Consider the following 23515-nt stretch of genomic DNA (forward strand, 5'->3'; position numbering starts at 1 on the left):
CTGCTCCACCGTGCTAAGTTCTTTTCTTCCAGGAACACTGGGGAGACCTTTCCCATCAGTGCTCTTTCTTCTAACCTGCTCTACTCAATATGTAGTGTATCTCCTGTACTGTTCTTGTGGTACCCAATATGTGGGCAGAACGGTCAGATGCCTGCGTGAAAGGATTACGAAACATAGGAACAATGCAGATAACTGCTTTACTTAGCACAGTGTATCCAGGCATCGGACCCAACACAATCAGCAGGTTGAAAATGTTTTACTGTAACCCCAATCGAATGTATACCCAAGGATAACCCTCTGCGGTTTAATACTCTCCGCCGACGCGAGAATTATTGGATATATAAACTTAACACCTTGGTCCCATCCGGTCTAAATGAACTTATTGAACGCTCGCTATAATTCTTATTTATGTATTTATAAATTTTTTATTTGTGTTTATTCATTTTGCCTATGCTGTATTTACATTATCGCCACCACAGTATCTTCTATTTATGCTCATCTTTGTCTCATATTACCATCTAGATAGTTTTATCGATACTCATGTACTATGAATTTGTACTGTTATTTATTTATTCTACCTGTTATATATATATCTACACAGCATCCTTTTTATGCCCATATTTTATTATCCCAGCCCTCCTCTTATTATATATTTTTTTATATACTTATTCATTTATTCAAGCACTCACGTTGTCTGAGAGTGTATACATACGGAGAGGCATAGAACACACCCCTTGTCTCACTGTCCGTGTGTCCACTTATAAGCTATGGCCATATTCTCTTTATATGCCCATGTAATGTTTCATATGTACGCCGGCAGTTATGTACTAGTCTGTACACTGCACACTCACACAATATGCCTTTTACTTCTGTCCCCATATTACACACTTAGACACCACTATATGTCCCAGGGATACGGTTTTACATAGCTACTGCTCCCCGTAACTAATTACTGTTAAGACCGCATAAGCTCCTTAGCTACTGACAGCTACCGCTTTGCAATAGCTGCATCGCGATGTGCCAGTACGGACCGCACTGTGTACATCGGCGGTCCGCTCCGGCTTCCTATTGGCTATGCGCAGTCATGAGATCACTGCGCATAGCAACGCGTCTCTCACACCCAGACGCCGGGACACAGCCGGAAGCTGCCGCCTGCTTGCAGGCGAGCGCTTCCGGGCCTGCGCCCTACCTGTAAAGTATTGTAATATCTGAGACTATCCTAAATGTATTTTTATATGCCTTTACTGTTATATGCACTGCATGTTGATTGAAATCTGTGAACCATAGTACGGTGTCATAATTACCTTTGTACAACGTTTCTTACCTGTATGATGTCCTGAATCTTGGCATTTTTTTAAATGTATTTATATGTCTGTATGATGAACATTAAGCATCCTGATCTGAGGAAGGGAGGGCACCTCCCGAAACGCGTCATTGCCTGTTTATTTTTTACTCTTAATAAGTGGTTCCACTGTGAACCTTGTAAAATATCTCCTAGTCCATTGTCTTCACTTTTAGGGAGCTGCAGCGCCATCGCTTAAGGGTTTTTCTCTCCAATTTCTCCTGAACTGTATAAAGGATCACTGGTAATGATCGACATATATTTGTGAATTAGGCAGCAAATTGCGCCAAAATCAGTGCTGTATTGAGTGACAAATACAATAGGATTTTTATTTTTCTTTGTAGGGATGTCATTTGGTTCAATATTATTGTGCACCTGAGAAATAGAAGAAATGAGTTTGGCACGGTTTTTATTAAGGGCACTGTTCATGGCTCTATATTCCATTTAGGATAGCCTCTGCAAGTGAGGCGTGTCTCTATTTTCTGCCTCCTTTTGAAAGCGCTCCAAAGTGGAACAATTTCTTCTGTCTCTGATCATCTTCCCCCACGGGAGGATTGCGTGTTACGTGGGGAGGATGACAAGAGAAGGAGTGAAGAATGGTATTGGATGCCGTCTTTTTATGGAAAGTAGAGGTAACATGGGTTTTGGAGGCCACATCCCCAAATTAAGATCCAAAAAAGAAACAAAATTATTATTAAAGGAAAGAGAAAACTTAAGTCCTAATTGGTTGTCATTTAGGAAGGTGGAAAAGGCCTCTCCGGCCGCTACATCAGACCCCCAGATAAACAGGAGGTCATCGATGTAGTGGCCGTACCATCAAATACAATCGGAAAAAGGAATTACTGAGGATCAAAAAAGTCCCCTTCTCCCACCAACACACATGTTGGCGAGAGAAGGGGAGAGTGTCGCCGCCACTGTTACCTGCAGGAAATAAATGTCATCAAACATGAAAAAAATTGTGAGAAAGCAAAAATTTAACACAAATGTATTCCTGCAGGTCACTGGGATAATGGGAGTATGTGGTAAGAAACCATCTCAGTGAAATTATGGCTTTGTCATGAGGAATGACCGAATATAGTGCAGTGACATCTGCTGTAACCCACTGCATCCGACTAAATGCTGCTAGCACATGTTTAGTGTCCCAAAGAAATCCTGGCATGGCAATAACCAGTGGTTGGAGTAAGGTGTCCACCCAAGCACACACTCTTGTTAAGAGAGGAAATTCCTGCAACTATGGGCCTCATAGGAGAAGGAAAAATCTCCTTGTGGATCTTGGGGAGAGAATGGAAAATGGCCGTAACTGGATGTGAAATTTTAATCAGCTTGTTTGGTTGTAAAAAAAAACAATTTTTCTCCCCAAGATCCACAAGGTAAAACAATTGTTGTTTGAAGATATTCAAAGGATTACTGGATAATTTTTTTATAGGTTCTTTCATCTTTCATAAAAGAAAAGGAATATAAAAAAAATAAAGGAATAGCAGAATTATAGTGAGAATCTGTAATCTCCTGTAGGTCAGAAATGGCCGCGAGCTCCCGAAAGGAGAGGGCCGTGACCACATCAACCCCAGAAGCCAGAGATTCTCTAGAAGTATAGGCATAATCAGAGGACATAGGAACATGCAGTGAATTTGTATTAGATTGTTGTACACAAACAGAATTGGCATTCACAAAAACAATACTGTCATTCCTAGTGGATATACTGATATTATCATCACGACAATTTGAAAAGTTTACAGTTAACGAAGAGTAATGTTTCTAACAAATCGATTAATGTCCAACATGGTGTGGAAAAAATATCAAACCTGCGTGTCAGGGAAAAGGAAAGTCCTTTGGCCAATACAGATATTTGCGCCTCTGACAGCACTTTGGCCGAGATGTTAATGACCGGTAGATTTAATTCCTCTTTTTCACTCCACGCTGGGGATTTCTTTTGCCGGGTTTGCCTGTGTTTCTTCCCCGCCCTCCGATTTTTGGAGTGGATGAATTCACATTGTGTCCCGTATCAAGAGAAACCTGTGTGGGGGGGGGGGGGGGGGGGGGGAGGCGCCACCGGCCACAACCAAGGAAGATTCGGCTGAAGCTTCCTGAGAACGTAAGTCCAGGTCAGTGGAATCCATGCCGGTGGAATTAAAACTTACTTTGTGTGACTTCTTGTGTGATTTGTTCACATTATTGCGTTTATTGTAACGATTTCTGTTCTTTTTCAAAATAGAATGAGGTGTAGAGAATTTATTGTCCACATTTGGCCAGTGGTAAACTGGACCAGTTTTAAAATCTTGCAAATCCCTGCGAAACTTGATTTCCTTAGACTCCGCAATGGACGATTCAAGTTTGGATAAGTTGGTATTAATCCTTCCACTGCACTATATTCGGTCATTCCTCATGACAAAGCCATAATTTCACTGAGATGGTTTCTTACCACATGCTCCCATTATCCTGGTGACCTGCAGGAAAACAGTCATTTGTGTTTAATTTTTGTTTTCTCAGAATTTTTTTTATGTTTGACATGTATTTCCTGCAGGTCACCGTGGCGGCGAAATTCTCCCCTTCTCTCGCCAACATATATATGTGTTGGTGGGAGAAGGGGACTCTTTTTCGCCCCCAGTAATTCCTTTTTTCGATTGTATTCGAAGGTACAGCCACTACATCGATGACCTCCTGTTCATCTGGGGGTCTGATGTAGCGGCCGGAGAGGCCTTTTCCACCTTTCCACCTTTCCACCTTTTCCACCTTCCTAAATTAGGAATTAGGACTTACGTTTTCTCTTTCCTTTAATAATAATTTTGTTTCTTTTTTTGGATCTTAATTTGGGTATGTGGCCTCCAAAACCCATGTTACCTCTACTTTCCATAAAAAGACGGCATCCAATACCATTCTTCACTCCTCCTCTTGTCATCCTCCCCACGTGACTCGCAATCTTCCTGTGGGGGGGAGATGATCAGAGCCAGCAGAAGATTCAGAAAATATAGACACACACCTCACTTGCAGAGGCTATTCTAAATGGAACATAGAGCCATGAACAGTGCCCTTAATAAAAAGCGTGCCAACTTATTTCTTGTTTCTCAGGTATATTGAACGAAATGACATCCCTACACAGAAAAAAAAACCTATTGTATTCATCACTCAATACAGCAGTGATTTTGGCGCAATTTGCAGCCTAATTCACAAATATATGCCAATCATTACCAGTGATCCTTTATACAGTTCAGTATTAGATGCAGGCTACAAATGTGTGTCCAAAAAGCTCCCACTATAGAGCAAAAATTGTTCCCTAGTTTATTTTCTAAAAATATGCCTATAACACGTTCCTGGCTTACCACTAAGGGTTCATATAAATGTGGTCACAAGATATGTGTTTGTTGCAAATTTATGCATAATAAAATGTTGCTGAATGTACCTCATACTCCACTGGGAAAAATTATAAAATGCAACAATACATAAATTGTAACACGACATGTTATATATTTGTTCTCTTGCGTTACCTGCAAAGTGCAATATGTAGGGTGTACCTCAAACTCACGAAGTCAGAATTAGAAAACATATCTCTGATATTGCTCACTTTAATTATAGTCATAAATCTATGGTCACACAACATTGTGCTCGGGTTCATCTGGGAGATTATTCTTCAATGGTCCTGTGTGGAATTGAAAGGGTTACTCCCCCCAAAAGAGGTGGAAATTGTAGACAAAAAATCCTCGGCCACGAGGTTTATTGGATTTTGGAACTTGAATCTCGATTTCCCAAAGGACTAAATCGTAGACAAGATGTAATTCTACATTAAGAAATGTATGCAGTATTACATATATTAGTACACAGTATGCAAACGACTATCATTTTATATAGCTATACCTCTCCTTTTTATATACCGTATATACTCGAGTATAAGCCGAGTTTTTCAGCACGATTTTTCGTGCTGAAAACACCCCCCTCGGCTTATACTCGAGTGAACTCTCCACCCGCAGTGGTCTTCAACCTGCGGACCTCCAGAGGTTTCAAAACTACAACTCCCAGCAAGCCCGGGCAGCCATTGGCTGTCCGGGCTTGCTGGGAGTTGTAGTTTTGAAACCTCCGGAGGTCCGCAGGTTGAAGACCACTGCGGCCTTCGACATCATCCAGCCCCCTCTCACCCCCCTTTAGTTATGTACAGTACTCACCTCCGCTCGGCGCTGGTCCGGTGAGGAGGTGGGATAGTGGTTCCGGGCTGCTATCTTCACCGGGGAGGCCTCTTCTAAGCGCTTCGGGCCCGGCCCCAGAATAGTCACGTTGCCTTGACAACGACGCAGAGGTACGTTCATTGCCAACGTACTCCTGCGTCATTGTCAAGGCAATGCCTCTATTCCGGGCCCGCAGCGCGGAGAAGAGGGGCACCCAGTGAAGATAGCAGCCCGGAACCACTATCCCACCGGACCACCTCCTCTCCGGACAGTCCTGCAGCACCGGACAGTCCTGCAGCACCGAACCAGCGCCGAGCGGAGGTGAGTACTGTACAGAACTAAAGGGGGGTGAGAGGGGGCTGGATGATGTCGAAGGCCGCAGTGGTCTTCAACCTGTGGACCTCCGGAGGTTTCAAAACTACAACTCCCAGCAAGCCCGGACAGCCGATGGCTGCCCGGGCTTGCTGGGAGTTGTAGTTTTGAAACCTCTGGAGGTCCGCAGGTTGAAGACCACTGAGGGCGGATGATAAGAGAATGATGGGGGGGGGGTGGGATGATGACAAGAGGATGATGAAGGGGGCGTGTGGGATGATGAAGAGGGAAGGGGATGATGACAAGGGGATGATGAAGGGGGGGGGGGGTGTGGGATGATGACAAGGGGATGATGAAGGGGGGGGTGTGGGATGATGACAAGGGGATGATGAAGGGGGGGGGGGTGGGATGATGACAAGGGGATGATGAAGAGGGGTGGGGATGATGACAAGGGGATGATGAAGGGGGGATGTGTGGGATGATGAAGGGGGGATGTGTGGGATGATGTTAATGACGGGTCTGGATGATGACAGGGGGGGATGATGTATTTCCCACCCTAGGCTTATACTCGAGTCAATAACTTTTCCTGGGATTTTGGGTTGAAATTAAGGGTCTCGGCTTATACTCGGGTCGGCTTATACTCGAGTATATACGGTAATCTTGTGGCATGTTGTATACATATATTTATATATATATATATATATATATATATATATATATATATATATATATATTTATATTTATAATGTGTGTGTGTATATATAATATGCATTTCTTTTTAACTCATTTTTTGTAATGCCATTAGTGTAATAGCCAGAATTTATGGGATTTTTTATACATTATATTCCCAATTTCTTTTCTTTATGTTTTCTTGCACATTTTATCTGTGCCTTTTTGTATTACCTTTGTGGGAGTGGATACAACTGATTAACCCAGGTGTTTACCTGGGCGGTCCGTTGATCCTGTTTCCCCATAAAAGAATGGCTTTACCATTTGTACCTTTGTATGAGTAAGGCTGGTCACACTGGCTGAAACGCGTTACTTTGTATCCTGCTGTCTCGTGGCTTGAATAAAGAATCTGCTTTTATTTGCACTACATCCTACGCTGGACTCCTGCTTTTCTATATTGATTTTTATATAGGATTCTGAGCGACTGTTTACATGGTTGAATTTCCACAATAGATGTTGTGGAATTGATGATTTTTATTCAGATAACCCTCAAATGCATTAGTCTGAGACGGCACATTTCCGAGCGATCCTAGCACCTGTCACATGACAAATGTGTGGAATGTCCTCACAATTTATGCTAAGTGAATGTGGCCTTACAGAGCAATCTTTCAGAGGTCAGTACTACACTGCAAAACCTTGTCAAAGCATGTATTAACCCCCCAAAAAACCTGCTCCTTTTAACCTGTTTTAGTAGTCTTAAATAGAAAGTTGTACTAAATGATTGTAGATTTTGTGCAGAATACCGCTCTGTGTACATGTTTAGTTTATAACTGGTCTTATGCTCATTGTTTGAAAGATAAGTTGGTAGTAGAATGATAAAATGTTAAAGTACCTATTTTTTCTTTGCAGTTCTTATACATCTTTTACCGTTGCTACATGGAAATGTTCATGGAAGTAAAGCAATTATTAAGGAGTTCCAAGAGTGCTTCCAACGTGGCATGTTCTCTTTCAGTGACTCTAGAAACCCATCAGCTTGTGAAACTGTAAGCCCGAAATCACGAAATCAAACAAACATTAATATACCTTCAAAAGCGCGATTGAAGCGCATCATTTCTGAGAATTCGGTGTACGAGAAACGTCCAGACCATCGTCTCTGTTGGTATGTGCACTCTGATGTTTTAAAAAGCTTCCAGCAGGAAGACCTTCCAGTGCCATGCCAATGGACTTATGTCACCCAGGTGAATTTGTTCAGCAAAGATGAAAGTGGAAACGGTGGAGGATCTATTCAGACAATATCCACGTCTAGCAAGAGGAAAGCTGCTGGTAGTATGCCGATCACAAAATTTATGAAAAAAGCTAAGACTTTGGAAGCAGTCAGTGATGTAAGTAGTTTTTAAGACAGTGTTGTCTTTTCCTTTAGAAAACGCTAATAGGTCTGAAAAATAGTCAAATAGTTAAGGTGACATTGTGTTGACACTGTGTTAAATGTGTATATACTTATGCATGTTCTTTCTTAATATATTAGGTGGAACCTTGTGTTTCTGTAAAACATTAATTCTCTGGTGCATGGTCCTCACCAAAATAACTGCTTCTGTTTAACTGTTTGCTGACTGAGGTCGACCCGGCTCGTTCTCATTAGTGGGTACTTACCGCATTAGGACGAGCCAGCTCATCCTGGAGATAAACTGTCATAGACAGCTGATTGTCACCAGCACCAACTGCACGACCCCCTGCAGCTGGTGCATCAAAGTCCTGCATGGCGGGTGCTAAAGATGATGTGGTCACACTGACCGCAGCATCTATAGTGTGACAGAGGGAGGAGATTCCCTCTGCTCTTCATCTGGGTCCTGCAAAACGATTGCGGGGCATCGGTGGTAGCCATGGCAACCGGAGGTCTGCCAATGGTCTCCGTTGTCATGGCTACATAAGCCGATCAGATTCTGCCTGAGGCAGAGTCTGATCGGCTGTACTATGTACAGTAACCTCCCGACCTACGATGGCCCCGACATATGATAAAATCGACATACGATGGCCTCTCAGAGGCCATCGCATGTCGATGTCAGCATCGACATACGATACTTTTATATGTCGGGGCCATCGCATTAACTGCTATCCGACAGCGCAAAATGCTTAAGCTGCTGTCGGATAGCAGTTTAGGCATCCCTGGCAGGTTCGCTTACCTATTCCCGCTGCTCCGGGTCCACTTTGCGATCCTCCGGTGTCTTGCGCATCTTCTCCAGGGTCCGGGCCTCGCTTTCCGGCGTCGTTATTACATCACTACGCACGCCGCACCGGCGCAGCAGCGTAATAACGTCACCAGAAAGCGAGGCCCGGACCCTGCAGAAGATGCGCAAGACACCGGAGGATCGCGAAGAAGACACCGGAGCAGCGGGACAGCATCGGGAGCCCCTGGGACAGCATCGGGAGCGGTGAGGACCTGGTCTGGAGCGACGGGGACAGGTGAGTACAGCTTCCTATACTTTACATTGCACGGATCCCTCAACAAACGATGGGTCGTTTGGAATGAATTACCATCGTATGTTGAGGGACCACTGTACTATAATACAGTGATACCTCAACATACGGTGGTAATTCGTTCCAAATGAACCATCGTTACTTGAATCCATTGTATATTGAGGGATCCGTGCAATAATTAATATAGAATGTTATACTCGCGTGTCCCACCCCTCCGGACAGTCAACGCTGCCCTGGATCATTGCTCTCAATCGTCATCACGTCGCTGCGCACTCCACTCTTACTGGATGACGGGACGGCGTGCGCGGTGACGTGATGACGACTAAGGAGAGCGACGGACTTGCAGCGGAGCATGAAGAGAACTGTCAGGAGCGGCGGGGACAGGTGAGTGACACTCACCGGACCACACAGGGCACTTTAAGCTGCTGTCCGGCAGTCTGCGATGCCGGATAGCCGTTTATGCAATTGTCCTGACATACAAAAGCATTGTATGTTGATGCTGCCATCAACATGCGATGGCCTCTGAGAGGCCATCGTATGTTGAAATTATCGTATGTCGGGGCTATCGTAGGTCGGTGCAGCACAAAAATTGAAGAAAAAAAATTAAGAATAAAAAAGTGAAAAAAAATTAAACCCTTAAGGATGAGCGCCATAAACGTACGGCGCTTCTAAGCGTCACTTGGAGCACAACATAGTGCGTCTCCGGGCTTGGTGAACAGGCCAGGATGGCTGCTGTTATCTAAATGCAGCCAACTTGGCATGTTTCTTAGGGGGGGTCGCCATGATTCACTGCTTTTCCGGGCCAATCAGGTCACTGGTGACCTGGAAAGTATGGGTGATTGGTGCTGTTCGAGACAGCACCAATCAACATTGCCCAACAGGAGTGAGGTGGCATTGGTGCTACCTAATGAGTGCCTTTATTGGTTAGCCGAGACCAGCCATCCAATCGCGGCTCCTGCTGGGCACTGTCGTCGGGTGAGCGGTGGTGGTGGGGGGGTCACCTTAGGTGGCAGCGGGTCCGGGGGCAGCAGCAGGTCACGCGGCAGGGGCGTCTGCAGCGGGCCTAGCGGCGGAGGCGACGCAATCCAATGGTGGCAGGATCCGAAGACAACAGCAGGAGGTGAGGCCTGTGTTAACCCTATGTCCTTCCCTTAAGGTTGTTATTGAATAAAATTTGAGGGATATGTAGCGCTGGTGTTTCACTGTACAATTTTTATTCCGAAAAGCTCCATTTCTGCATTTAACCCGTAGGGGGCCAATGAATTTAAATTAAAAATCCACTAGGTTTCTGATCTTGATAATTGTGATATGTAATTGCCCCCTCTCCAGTGCAGGGCAATTTTTCTGAACCAAAAAAGGAAGAACCTATGATGGATTTATTGTCCTTATAATGAGCTGATAAAGTATGTCCTTCAAATCCACGTTGTATATTATCCTCTTAAGGACGCAGGGTTTTTCAGTTTTAGAATTTTCGTTTTTTCCCCCTTATCTTTTAAAAATCATAACCCTTTCAATTTTCCACCTAAAAATCCATATTATAGCTTATTTTTTGCGTCACTAATTCTACTTTGCAGTGACATTAGTAATTTTACCCAAAAATCCACGGCGAAATGGAAAAAAAAATCATTGTGCGACCATCGAAGAAAAAGCGCAATTTTGTAACTTTTGGGGGCTTCCGTTTCTACGCAGTTCATTTTTCGGTAAAAATGACACATTATCATTATTCTGTAGGTCCATACGGTTAAAATGATACTCTGCTTATACAGGTTTAATTTTGTCGTACTTCTGGAAAAAATCATAACTACATGCAGGAAAATTTATAAGTTTTAAAATGTCTCCTATATGACCCCTATAACTTTTTTATTTTTCCACCTACAGGGCGGTATGAGGGCTAATTTTTTGCACCGTGATCTGAAGTTTTTATCGGTCCTATTTTGGTTTTGATCTGACCTTTTACTCATTTTTTAATGGTATAAAAAGTGACCAAAAATACGCTTTTTGGGACGTTGGAATTTTTTTACGTGTACGCTATTGACCATGCAGTTTAATTAAAGATATATCTTTATAGTTCTGACAGTTCCGCACGCGGCAATACCACATGTGTTTATTTTTATTTTCACAGTTTTATTTTTTTAATGGGAAAAGGGGTGATTCAAACTTTTGTTAGGGAAGGGGTTAAATGATCTTAACACTTTTATTTTTTACTTTTTTTTTTTTTTTTTTTTGCAATGTTATAGCTCACATAAGAAAATAAGAGAGAGGCGTGCTCCTAGTGAAATACTGTTGAAAAATATATTATGAGCAAGTGCATGTTAATGCTCCTTACCGTGTCACGTTGTGCTGAGGGCACAACACCTCGATGTGCATGTAAGCTCACACGTAGCTGTACTCCGAGCGGTGCTGTCGGTGCTAGTAAACAAGTGGCTGCCACTGCGTCCTTCACCGTGACTGGCAGGTCCAGTAAATCGTTAATGGATAAAGAAGAAAAAATTGGACGAGATCGGCGCCTTCTTGGACTGGATCGTGGAGAATAAGGAACAAAAACTAAGCTAGTTTTTGTTCCTTATTCTCCACGATCCAGTCCAAGAAGGCGCCGATCTCATCCATTTTTTTCTTCATTATCCATAGCTCCCATAGGGACCTATAACACTGCACACACTGATCTTTTACACAGATCACTGGCGTGTATTAACACGCCTGTGATCAGTGTAATCAGCACTTGACTGCTCCTGCCTGGATCTCAGGCACGGAGCAGTCATTCGCCGATTAAACGAGGAGGCAGGTATGGGGGCCTCCCGGTGTCCTGTAGGCTGTTCGGGACGCCACGATTTCACCGCGGTGGTCCCGAACAGCCCGACTGAGCAGCCAGGATACTTTCACTTTCGCTTCAGACGCGGCGGTCAGATTTGATCGCCACGTCTGAAGGGTTAATACAGGGTATCACCGCGATCGGTGATGTCCTGTATTGGCCTCAGGTCCCGGCCACCGGGACCAACCCGATATGATGCGGGGTCACCGCGTGACCCCGCGGCATACCGCGGGAGTCGGCGGAATAAATATATATATATATATATATATATATATAATATATATGGTCCTTTATTCTCATTCCCAACTGTCTTTTGGTTCTGCCAACATAAATCTTTTCACAAGACAAGTGCAGGTAATTGCATAAATGACACCCATGGTTTTGCAGTGATGTGGCTCCTGATTTTTGTATTGAATTTTTTATTTTCCACCATTAGTTTGGGGTGGGTATGTTTTGTGGCTGTACAGGCACTGCATGTTTTGCAGGGGGAAAAAACATTTTTAGTTGGTAGGAAATTATTAATGGGGATTGTTTGGACTTTTTGATTCTCTATTTCTCTGTTGGGGGGAACAGACCACGGGGGTATGCTGCTGTCTCTAGGGGGTATGACACTATGGCAACAAAAAAAGTCGGCTCCTCCCAGCAGGATATATCCGCCTCCAGGCCCTGAGCTAATCAGTTTAAGCTTAGTGTCTAAGGAGGTGGACATGGTTTGGAGTTCTCTCCAGACCAGGTCTTATGTTTTATTAGTTTCCTAGATTTAGGGATGTTAAGATTTTTTTTATTCAATTTTCTTTACTGTTTTCAGGTGGGGACTCCGGAACTGTGGCTCACTGTTTCCCCATTGCGAGTAAGGGGGCACAGACATTGCATATATGCGCTGTTTACCCCCTCTCGCCAATGGTCAGCGCCTGGGTTTATACCTCATGGGTCCGGGTCACCCTATCTCCCTGCTCGCCTCGCTCGCACATGGTAGCCCGGCATGATGCAGGTGATAAAAGCTGGCTGAAGACTTCATGAGGTAAGTTCATGATAGCTGTCACGCCCCCTCCCGTAGGCTTACATTGAGGAGCGGAGCGCGACGTCACACGGGGGCGGAGGTGTGACGTCACACGCCACCGGCCCGGTGGTCGCCAGTAATCAGACCCGGAGCGAGCACGCTCCGGGGACTGATTACAAACGGGGTCCACATCGGCGGGACTCCCGCGATCAGGCATCTTATCCCCTATCCTTTGGATAGGGAAAAAGATGTGTAAGCACCGGAGTACCCCTTTAAACAATTTTCTCCACTGTATTCACCAAGGAAAATGAAATGCCAGGTGAAATACAGTGAGATAAGGTAAACTCCCCAGTACAGGTCACCTGTTTAACCCAGAAAGAAGTACAGTGCCACCTACAAAAAAAATCTAAATAGACAAATCACCTGGTCCAGATGACATTCACCCCCGTGTTCTAAAGGCATTAAGTAATCTAATATATAGACCCCTATTTTTAATATCCAGGGACTCTATAGTAACAGGGACTGTTCCCCAGGACTGGCGCCTAGCAAATGTGGTGCCAATATTTAAAAAGGAGTCAAAAGATGACCCCGGGAATTATAGGCCTGTTAGTTTAACCTCTGTTGTATGTAAATTGTTTGATTGTTTGCTAATGGATGCTATTTTGGAGTATCTTGATGAAAATAAATGTATGACTACATATCAGCATGGCTTTTTGAGGGATCTTGATGTGGATTTTATGATTTGGCCGAGAGTAAGATAGCTACAAGAATACTGATAAAATCTACGTCAATCTGTCCTGTTAAACTGACCTGATCAGCTTTTATAAGGCGGTGCGCTCCAGACTGGATTTTTCCAAAGTATTTGATATGGTGCTTTCGGTACCTGTGGAGAAGGTGCCGCGGGGACCGCCGATCGTCGGTGACATCAGCAGAGATCAGCGGCGGAGGTAGGGAGGTGACGGCGTGGAGCATCAAGGAAGGTGGCAGTAAAGGGATCTTTACTGCTGCATTCTTAGTGGTTGCCAAACTACAACTCCCTATTACAGTGGTGCCCAAACGGTAGCCCTCCACATGTTGCAAAACTACTACTCAGCATGCCTAGACTGCCCAGGCACGCTGGGAGTTGTAGTTCTGGAAGATCTGTCCCTTCAGATTTTGCAATTTTCATGGAAATTTAGAAAATTGCTACTGTACTTTGAAGCCCTCTAATTTTTTCAAACAGTAAAAATATGTCCATTTTATGATGCCAACATAAAGTAGACATATTATATTTGTGAATCAATATAAAATTTATTTGGAATATCCATTTTCCTTACAAGCAGAGTTTCAAAGTTAGGAAAATGCAAAATTTTCATGAAATTTGGGGATTTTTCACCAAGAAAGGATGCAAGGATAGCGACGAAAATTTACCACTAAAATATAGAATAGGTCACGAAAAAAACATCTCTGAATAATCGGTAAAAGCATCTTAGAGTTATTAATGCTTAAAGTGACAGTGGTCAGAATTGCAAAAAATGAAGAAGGAATAAATCGTTGAGTGGCCAGCTCCCTTTCTATAACACGGGGCCACAGGGTTGCTCAGTGTCCTAGCTGGTTGAGCCCGGCTAATAGCGCTCGCCACTGATCGCCATGCCGCGCGCTATTAACCCTTTAGATGCGGCATTCAAAGGAGATCGTCGCATCCAAAGTGAAACTAAACTGCTGCCGGTTAGCTCATTATGCAGCATCCTGAACAGTTGTAGGACATGAGGAGGGTCCCCCTACCTGCCTCCTGGTGTCCGATCGCATAATAACTGCTCAGGGCCTGAGATCCAGGCATGAGCAGTCAAGCGGCAGAATTATTGATCTATGTTATGTAAAAGATCAGTGTGTGCAGTGTTATAGCCCCCTCTGGGGCTATAATATTGCAAAAAAAAGTGTAAATAAACATATGGGGTTTTGCCGCTTGCGGAAATGTCCGAATTATAAAAAAAAATATCATCAGTTAAACCGCACGGTCAATGGCGTACACGCAAAAAAAAAATTCCAAAGTCCAAAATAGCGAATTTTTGAATAAAAAGCGATCAATAAGTCTGATCAATAGAAAAATGGTACCACTAAAACTTCAGATCAAGAAATGAGCCCTCATACCGCCCCATACACAGAAAAAGAAAAAAGTCATAGGGGTCAGAATATGACCATTTTAAACGAATGCATTTTCCTGCGTGTAGTTATGATTCTTTTCAGAAGTACGAAAAAATCAAACCTATAATTTTAATCAAATGGCCGTACAGAATAAAAAGGTGTTATATTAACGAAAATGTACTGTGTACAAATGGAAGCCCCCAAAAGTTGCAAAATAGTGTTTTTTCTTCAATTTTGTCGCACAATGATTTTTTTTCTGTTTTTGGGTAAAATGACTGTCATTACAAAGTAGAATTGGTGGCGCAAAAAATAAGCCATAATATGGATTTTTAGGTGCAAAATTGAAATAATTTATGATTTTTTTAAAGGTAAGGAGGAAAAAAAAAGTGCAAAAATGGAAAAACCCTGGGTCCTTAAGGGGTTAAATGGGAGAACACTTGGGACGACTGACATGGAAAAGGACTTGGGAGTCTTAGTTAACAGTAAATTTAGCTGCTACCAAGGCAAATAAAGTCATGGGGTGTATCAATAGGGGCATAGATGCCCACGACAAGGAAATAATTCTACCGCTGTACAAATCGCTAGTCAGACCACTGTGTACATTACTGGGCACCAGTGTACAAGAAAGATATAGTGGAGCTGGAGAGGGTTCAAGGACGGGCAACCAGGGTATTACGGGGAATGGGAGGACTACAGTACCCAGAAAGATTATCAGAATTAGGGTTATTTAGTTTAGAAAAAAGAAGGCTTAGGGGAGACCTAATAACTATGTATAAATATATCAGGGGACCGTACAGAGATCTCTCCCATGATCTATTTATACCCAGGACTGTATCTATAACAAGGGAGCATCCTCTACATTTAGAGGAAAGACTGTTTCTACATCAGCACAGACAGATTATTTTCTATAAGCGCAGTGAGAATGTAGAATTCTCTGCCTGAGGAGGTGGTCATGGTGAACTCTGTAAAAGAATTTAAAAGGGGTCTGGATGTATTTTTGGATAATATTACACGTTATGGATTCTAGATCTATAGGGACAGAAGGTTGATCCAGGGATCTATTCTGATGCCAAATTTGGAGTCTGGAAGGAATTTTTACCTAGAGTATGATATATATATATTTTTTTTTTTTGGCCTTCCTCTGGATCAACTCAGTAGGGACTCATGAGGGTTATAGGTTGAACTTGCTGGACTCTGGTCTTTTTTTCAACTTTATGAACTATGTTACATTACTGTTACTCTGTCATAGTATTGGTTATCATAAAATTGGTTCAGGGTGTTATTACTTTTAAAAGCAATAATAAAGGTTATATTTTAGGTGTAGGAATTAGAGGGGTATTTTTTACTCAGGGCTTCGGCCCTGGGGATTAGTGTGTTACAAATTTAACTGGGAACAAATAAAGCTCCCCTCGGTAGCTATAGATAGGGCCTTAACCCCTTTTAAGGCCCAAAGACTATTTTGACCTTAACGGAGATGTCCGGTGCAGACTATTCCTTCCTTCCCGGGCTGCAAAAAAAAAAGAGAAAACAAATTGTCGCTTACCTTAACCCCTTGGGGACGGGAGCATTTTTTGCAAATCTGACCACTGTCACTTTAAGCATTAATAACTCTGGGATGCTTTTACTTATAAATTTGATTCCGAGATTGTTTTTTCGTGACCTATTCTACTTTATGGTAGTGGTAAATTTCAGTCGACACTTGCATCATTTCTTGGTGAAAAAATTCAAAAATTTGATGAAAAATGTAGCATTTTTCAATTTGATGAAAAATGTAGCATTTTTCGAACTTTGAAGCTCTCTGCTTGTAAGGAAAATAGACATTCCAAATAAATTATATATTGTTTCGCATATACAATGTCTACTTTATATTTGCATCATAAAGTTGACAGGTTTTTACTTTTGGAAGACATCAGAGGGCTTCAAAGTTAAGCAGCAATTTTCAAATTTTTCACAATTTTCAAAAATCTAAATTTTTCAGGGGCAGTCAGTGGCTGTCCAGAAATGCTGGGAGTTGTTGTTTTGCAACAGCTGGAGGCTCCGTTTTGGAAACGCTGCCGTACAATATGTTTTTCATTTTTGTTGAGGGGGGGGGCGCAGTGTAAGGGGGTGTATATGTAGTGTTTTACCCTTTATTATGTGTTAGTGTAGTGTTTTTAGGGTACATTCACACTGGCGTGTTACGGTGAGTTTCCCGCTAGGAGTTTGCGCGGCGGAGAAAAATTTGCCGCAGCCCAAACTTGAAGCAGGAAACTTACTGTAAACCTGCCCGTGTGAATGTAGGGGCAAACCTCTAGCTGTTTCAAAACTACAACTCCCAGCATGTACTGACAGACTGTGCATGCTGGGAGTTGTACTTTTGCAACAGCTGGAGGCACACTGGTTGGAAAACCTTCAGTTAGGTTCTGTTACCTAACTCAGTTTTTTCCAACCATTGTGCCTCCAACTGTTGCTAAACTACAACTACCAGCATGTACTTATCGCCGAAGGGCATGCTGGGAGATGTAGTTATGCAACAGCTGGAGGTAATTAACTACAACTCCCAGCATGCTGAGACAGCTGTTTGCTGTTTGGGCATGCTGGGATTTGCAGTTTTGCAACATCTGGAGGGCTACAGTTTATAGACCACTGCACAGTGATCTCCAAACTGTGACCCTCCAGATGTTGCCAAACTAAAAAATCCCAGCATGCCCAGACAGCAAACAGCTGTTTGGGCATGCTAGGAGTTGTAGTTTTGCAAGATCTGGAGGGATACAGTTTAGAGACCATTGTATAATGGTCTCAAACTGCAGTCCTCCAGCTGTTGCAAAACTACATATTCCAGCATGCCCAAACAGCTGTCTGAGCATGCTGGGAGTTGTAGTTTTGCAACTTCTGGAGGGCTACAGGTTACCATAATGGTCTCAGACTGTAGCCCTCCAGATGTTGCTAGGCAACTTACCGGCTTCCATAGGATCCAGGTGCCTCTTCTGCCGCACGACGTCGTCGCCCGCAGCGCCGGATTTTTATTTTTTCACTAAAATGCTGGTGTTACCCCAAAATTTTTATTTTCATAAGGAGTAGTAGGAGAAAGAGCCCCCCAGATTTTGAACACCATTTCCTCTGAGTATGGAAATACCTCACATGTTGGTGCGGGCGTACTACAGGGCTCAGAAGAGAATGAACGTCATTGGGCTTTTGGAGAGAGAATTTGGTTGGAATGAGGCCAGCCACGGTGCTGCCAGAACAGTTGACCCCATTTCAGAAACAACTCCCCTCACAGAATGTAATAAGGGGTGGAGTGATTATTTATACCCCACTGGCATTTCACAGATCTTTGGAACAGTGGGCTGTGCAAATGAGAATAATTTTCATTTTCACAGATCACTGTTAAAAAAAAAAAAAAAAAAAAATCTGTTGGACACCTGTGGGGTGTAAATGCTCACTGCAACCCTTTTTTCTTTCTGTGACTGGTGTATTTTTCCAAAATGGGGTCACATGTGGGGGGGTGTCCACTGTTCTGGCAGCATGGGGGCTTTGTAAACACACATGGCCTTTAATTCCAGCCAAATTCTCTCTCCAAAAGCAGAGCATTTTACATACATATATGGGGTATTTCCTTACTCCACCATTTCTCCAGAGTACGGAAATACCCCATATGGGGTGAAATATGACAGGGCTCCAGAGTGAGAGTGCGCATTTGAGGCCTGAATTAGGGATTTGCATGGAGGTGGACCCGGATGCAAGCATGGCGTTTGCCTATGCCACCAAATATACCCTACGGTAGTGTTTCCCAAACAGGGTGCCTCCAGCGGTTGCAAAACACCCAGCATGACTGGACAGACAGTCAGTGGCTGTCCGGCAATGCTGGGATTCGTTTTGCAACAGCCGGAGGCTCTGTTTTGGAAACCGTGGCGTACGAGACGTTTTTAATTTTTTATTGGGGTGTGAGCTGTGTAAGGGTATGTGTATATGTAGTATTTTACTGTTTATTTTGTGTAGTGTTTCTAGGGTACATTCACACGGGCAGGGGTTCACAGCAACTTCACAGCTGGGCGTTTGGGCTGCTGCGGAAAATTTGCTGCAACTCAAACTTGCGGCGGGAAAATCACTGTGAATGTACCCTGTACACTCTCACTGTGCGCAAACTTCCAGATGTTGCAAAACTACCACTCTAAGCATGCACTGACACTGTGCATGATGGGAGTTTGAGTTTTGCAACAGCTGGAGGCACACTGATGGAAATCATTGTTAGGTTGTGTTACCTAACTTAGTGTTTTCCAACCAGTGTGCCTCCAGCTGTTGCAAAACTCACGCTCCCAGCATGTACTGATAGCCGAAGGGCATGCTGAGAGTAGTAGTTATGAAACAGCTGTGCGCATGCTGGAAGTTGTAGTTGCGTGCCTCCAGCTGTTTGTACATGCTGGGAGTTGTAGTTATGCAAGATCTAGAGGGCCGCAGTTTGGAGACCACTGCACAGTGGTCCCCAAACTGGTCCTCCAGATCTTTGAGGCCACTCACCCAGATCGCTGCCGCCACATCACTCCGCCGCCCGGATCGCCACCGTCACTCGGTGCTCCTGACCGACCAATCGCAGGGAAAAGAGGGGTTCCTCGTGTGGTTATACCTTTATGCACTAAGACACTAACTCCTCTCGCATGAGAGGAGAAGGTAGAGTGAAATGAGTGACCCACCAATGCTCAATGAAGAAAGGAGGTAGCGTCATCAGTCAGATAGGTCTCTGTGAGAAATAGCAAGATGAAACTGTCTCCCCGAATTAAACAAAGCATCGTTTAGCGGGATTCCCCAAACCCAGGGACATTCCACCGAAGCAGATAAAGGGATGCCATATGGAGGAGGCGGGGCTGAGCTGGAGTGGAGGTCACATGTTATCTGCACATTCCCTACTGTCTTGTTCTGTGTGAAGAAATATCCACCTCAGTGTCACTCCTTTATTAAGATAATTACTACTGGGGTGACACACTTAAAAATAAATAAATAAATAAAATACTCATGTTAAGTGATTTGAAGAGGATAGGGTTTCTTGGTGTGTCACCCTAGTAGTAAGTAGATTACATAGGAAGGGTGTCCGTTCTTGAAAGAGCTTAATTGTTCGTTCAGTCATTACAAGTCATACAATAAATTACAATCACACAAAGCATGACAGTGCAATACATAGCAAAGACAGGCCTCCTGGATGGCCTCCACGTCATGGACCCCAGGTAACAGACCGTAAAGAACCAAATAGGCAGTTTCGGGGTACATAGTCTGAGTTCAGGTTCCAGGGCATCCAACAGACCCTGAGCAAAAGGGTACTGCCAAAAGATGTGCAAAGATGTTTCCTCCACAAAGGGGCACCGGGGCAGTACCGGGTTCTACACAGGTCGCGGGCATGCATGAACGACCCAAGAGATGGTCCTCCCTTAATGACCATCCACAGCAAGTCCTTATGTCCATTGGTTAGCTGCGCAGAAGCCACATTGGCCAAACAGTGTCTGCCTCTGGGAGTCCTGGAAGAAGCTCCAAAAAGACCTTAACTCGCATGAGCTTGTAGATGGTCTTTGGCCTCCACAGGTTGGACTTCAGTCCCTCCAGCTGGTTCTTCATCAAAAACCAGACAACATCCCCATAGAGATCTGGTCCTGGTGCAGTGATCCATCTGATCTCTCCATTCGGCCAGATAGACTCTGCGAAAATCTCGAACAAAAAGAGGTGAAAGTGGGCAACCTTGTCTTACCCCAGAGAGGATTGGTCAATCTTCCAGCCATTCACCAGCACCATGATGCATTTGTCAAAATACATATCCTTAACAAATGAGCAAAACCTCTTCCCCAGGCCCATCTTGTGCAACGCCCTGCCTGTGAATTTGTGAGAAACACTGTCCTGACCCAGATTGACCAGGGCGATACGGGCACAGCGGTCCAGGGTTGTAATGGACCTGTTTCTCACAAGGGCAGGGCTTTTCGTGATCCTGCGACTGGAAAAGCCACATGTCTTGTCTGGGCAGACAATCTGGCCTATGACAGACTTCAGCCTGTTGGCCAGCACCTTGGCGAGGATCTTGTATTCCACATTCAAGAGCGATGGGATGCCAATATTTCAAGTCACATCTCTCTCCCTTCTGCTTATACAAGATAGTGATCATCCCTTCCCTCAATGACTGAAGCATTCTGCCCCCACCTCATACATCTCAAAAAGGTCTAGACAGATCAGTTTCCCACTCTACATAGAGCCGGGCCAGGAGACTGTCACTGCCCAGCTTGAAGAATTTAGCATCAGAGAGCAGCTCCCCCACTGTCAAGGGATCGTCCATGGCCGTGGAATCTGTAGGATCAACAACGTTAGTTATACCTGACAGGAACCTCTCGGCTGTTTCAGGTTCAGATGACTTGGGGGCGTAAAGAAGGGGTGGTAGAAGTCAGTGATGACCCCATCACCACCTCCTTGCTCGCCCACATCTGCGTCTCATCTCGCAGCTCTGTCAAGGGCGGGTGGCTAGCATGGAGCTTCCTGAAATACTTACACTTCTCACCCTTTTCCAGGTTCTCCACCTTGGAACAAAAGATAATTTGCTTGGATTCCTCTTCAAAGTGCCTCTTCAAGTGTTTTTTTTTATAATTTTTTTTTTTGTCTCTTCCCTGGCATCCCAGCCTAACCTATGCAGCTCTTGCAGTCTCCTAAAGTCCCACTTCTTCTCACACACCTGTTTGCCTTTTGCTTGAACGAAACAACAAAATTTGACTTTAACATACTCCCACAAATTGCTAGTACCTCCTTGACCTCGCCCTATGCCACCAGGGAACAATTCAACTTCCTGGAGCCTTGGCCAGGTGGGAAACCATGGCCCATAGTCCCCTGAAATCAAATAGCCCTTTGGCCATTGAAGAACCATTGGACCATTGAGAGTAGTTACACAGATGACGTTCTCTAAGTGAAGATGAAGTTTATCCAAGAATGGAGTGAGCCATCGGGGCCGTTCCACGTGGAGTTTACAGAGCCATTCCCAATAGGACTGAATAATGTCCTGCAAAGATGCCTCTGTCACAGAGATCAGCTTGGATGCCAGAACTGTGCCCATCCACTTCAATGGGGCAGTTGAGTGCACCACCCAACACTACTGCCCTAGTGGTGGCAAGCCAGGTCCGGAGCACCTACAGGTAGACACCCTCTTCAGGGGAGGCATACCCGTTGATGCGCTGCACGGGCTCACCCACCCAGGAGCTCTCTGCGAAAAGAAGTCTGCCACAGACGAGCTCCTGAACGGAATAAAGTGCAACGTTTCCTAAGCAGGATGGCCACCCCCGCAGACCTGCAGTCACCACTTACCAGTCCAGTAGGAAGGGTAATGAAACCACTTCCTGGCCAGGTTATGGTAAGACCTAGAAGGGGGCAAGACGCATTCCTGCAGCATGTAAACATCACACCTCTGAGAGTCTAAAAAGGTAAGCACAATCTGACATCTTAACCTATCTATCAGCTCCTGTGGTTCTTCAAGACACCTTTCCACGAACTGGATTTGGTAGCATGTCGAGCAGTTTCTGGGCCTGGATCATCAAGCAGGTCCTCCATTGATTGTGCAGTGGCCTGCTCCATCTTCTCCCCTTTGTCCGAAGGCAGGGGATTTTCGCAAACCTCAATTATCCTCTTGTAGGACTCTGCATTGTCCTGTCCTTTTCGTTTCCTCTGCCTTGAACCTGGTGGTGGAAGCAGAGGCAATTCCTCCAAAGAGAGAGCACCACCAGCTGGAGGGGATGGGGGTTTGTGTTAGGTGCTGCTGGGCCCGGATATAAAGGAGGCAGAGTTGGACAGGGGGTGTGAGGCTCTGAATTCAGTGTGGGGGGAGGGGGAGATTGGAAGGCTGTCTCCTCGGTGAGGGAGACCGGGGCAGAGGGGTAGGGGTTGGTGGCTTTTGCCTTCTTACCCTCCTTCTTAGCTACTTTGTCCTTAGCCTTCTGCGCTCCTGGCTCCTGAGCTGGGGCTGGCTTCGGAGCTTTCACTGCCACAGATGCCTATGTTCTTTCCCTTTGGGGGTAGTCCTTATAGCTGTGGGCCGCTTGTCCAAAGAGGTTGCAGGTCTTGGTCTTCAAGCATTCCATTAGTGTGTCCTGTCACTCGACAAAACCTACGGGTGTCTTCCTTACAGTCCTTAGATTCATGGCCTTTCCTGCCACATTTCCTGCAAGTCTGCGGCATGTCTGGATAGAAAATGTCCAGAGGAGTTGCCCAAGGAGAAGGTCTATGGCAGGTGCTGTAGTCTATCTTGAGAGAAAGGGTCTTTGTGGTGTCTGATGACCATGGTCCACTTGCCAGTCCAGAATCCAAGGCGATTCAATATGTGGGAGGGCTCCTTCTCCTCAGTGCAGAAGCGCCTCAGGAATGTTGAGATGTCCTTGCCAGGGGTGTTTTGGTCCCGCATTGACAGTCACCCGCCTCTCCTTTCTTTGGATCGGGCAGCTACCCACAAAGCGAGAGCAACAGTCTGCCTCAACAATTAACGGAATCAGTAAAACCGATAGGAACAGATACTACGCAAAATCTACCACACGCTGGGAGATCTTTCAGACCTTGGTGATCATGGTATATGTGTCACCCCAGTATTAAGGAGATTTCTTGGGAAAGGGCTCTCTTACAGTATGTCACCCCAGTAGTGAGGA

General features: G+C 44.6%; 1 protein-coding gene and 1 long non-coding RNA gene across 5 annotated transcripts in view; one reads left to right on the forward strand and one right to left on the reverse strand.

Moving 5' to 3' along the window:
• LOC130368450 (uncharacterized) overlaps nucleotides 1-8302 on the reverse strand; it is a 55760-nt gene extending 47458 nt beyond the window's left edge. The window contains exon 1 of one of the 3 annotated variants that reach the window (XR_008892474.1): nucleotides 8128-8302. This is a non-coding gene — a long non-coding RNA (uncharacterized LOC130368450). Of the gene's footprint in view, nucleotides 1-7369; nucleotides 7503-7560; nucleotides 7700-8127 lie in introns of those variants that run through there. The other 2 variants (XR_008892471.1, XR_008892473.1) reach the window with 2 other exon arrangements.
• Nucleotides 1-23515, forward strand: part of CHAF1A (chromatin assembly factor 1 subunit A) — a 413519-nt gene that overhangs the window by 372179 nt on the left and 17825 nt on the right. For both annotated transcript variants that reach the window (XM_056572104.1, XM_056572113.1), the window contains exon 12: nucleotides 7387-7859. In XM_056572104.1, the coding sequence (XP_056428079.1) occupies nucleotides 7387-7859 (473 nt within the window). The remainder of the gene's footprint in view (nucleotides 1-7386; nucleotides 7860-23515) is intronic.

Source organism: Hyla sarda, chromosome 1, assembly GCF_029499605.1.
Source record: "Hyla sarda isolate aHylSar1 chromosome 1, aHylSar1.hap1, whole genome shotgun sequence".
Lineage (NCBI taxonomy): Eukaryota > Metazoa > Chordata > Amphibia > Anura > Hylidae > Hyla > Hyla sarda.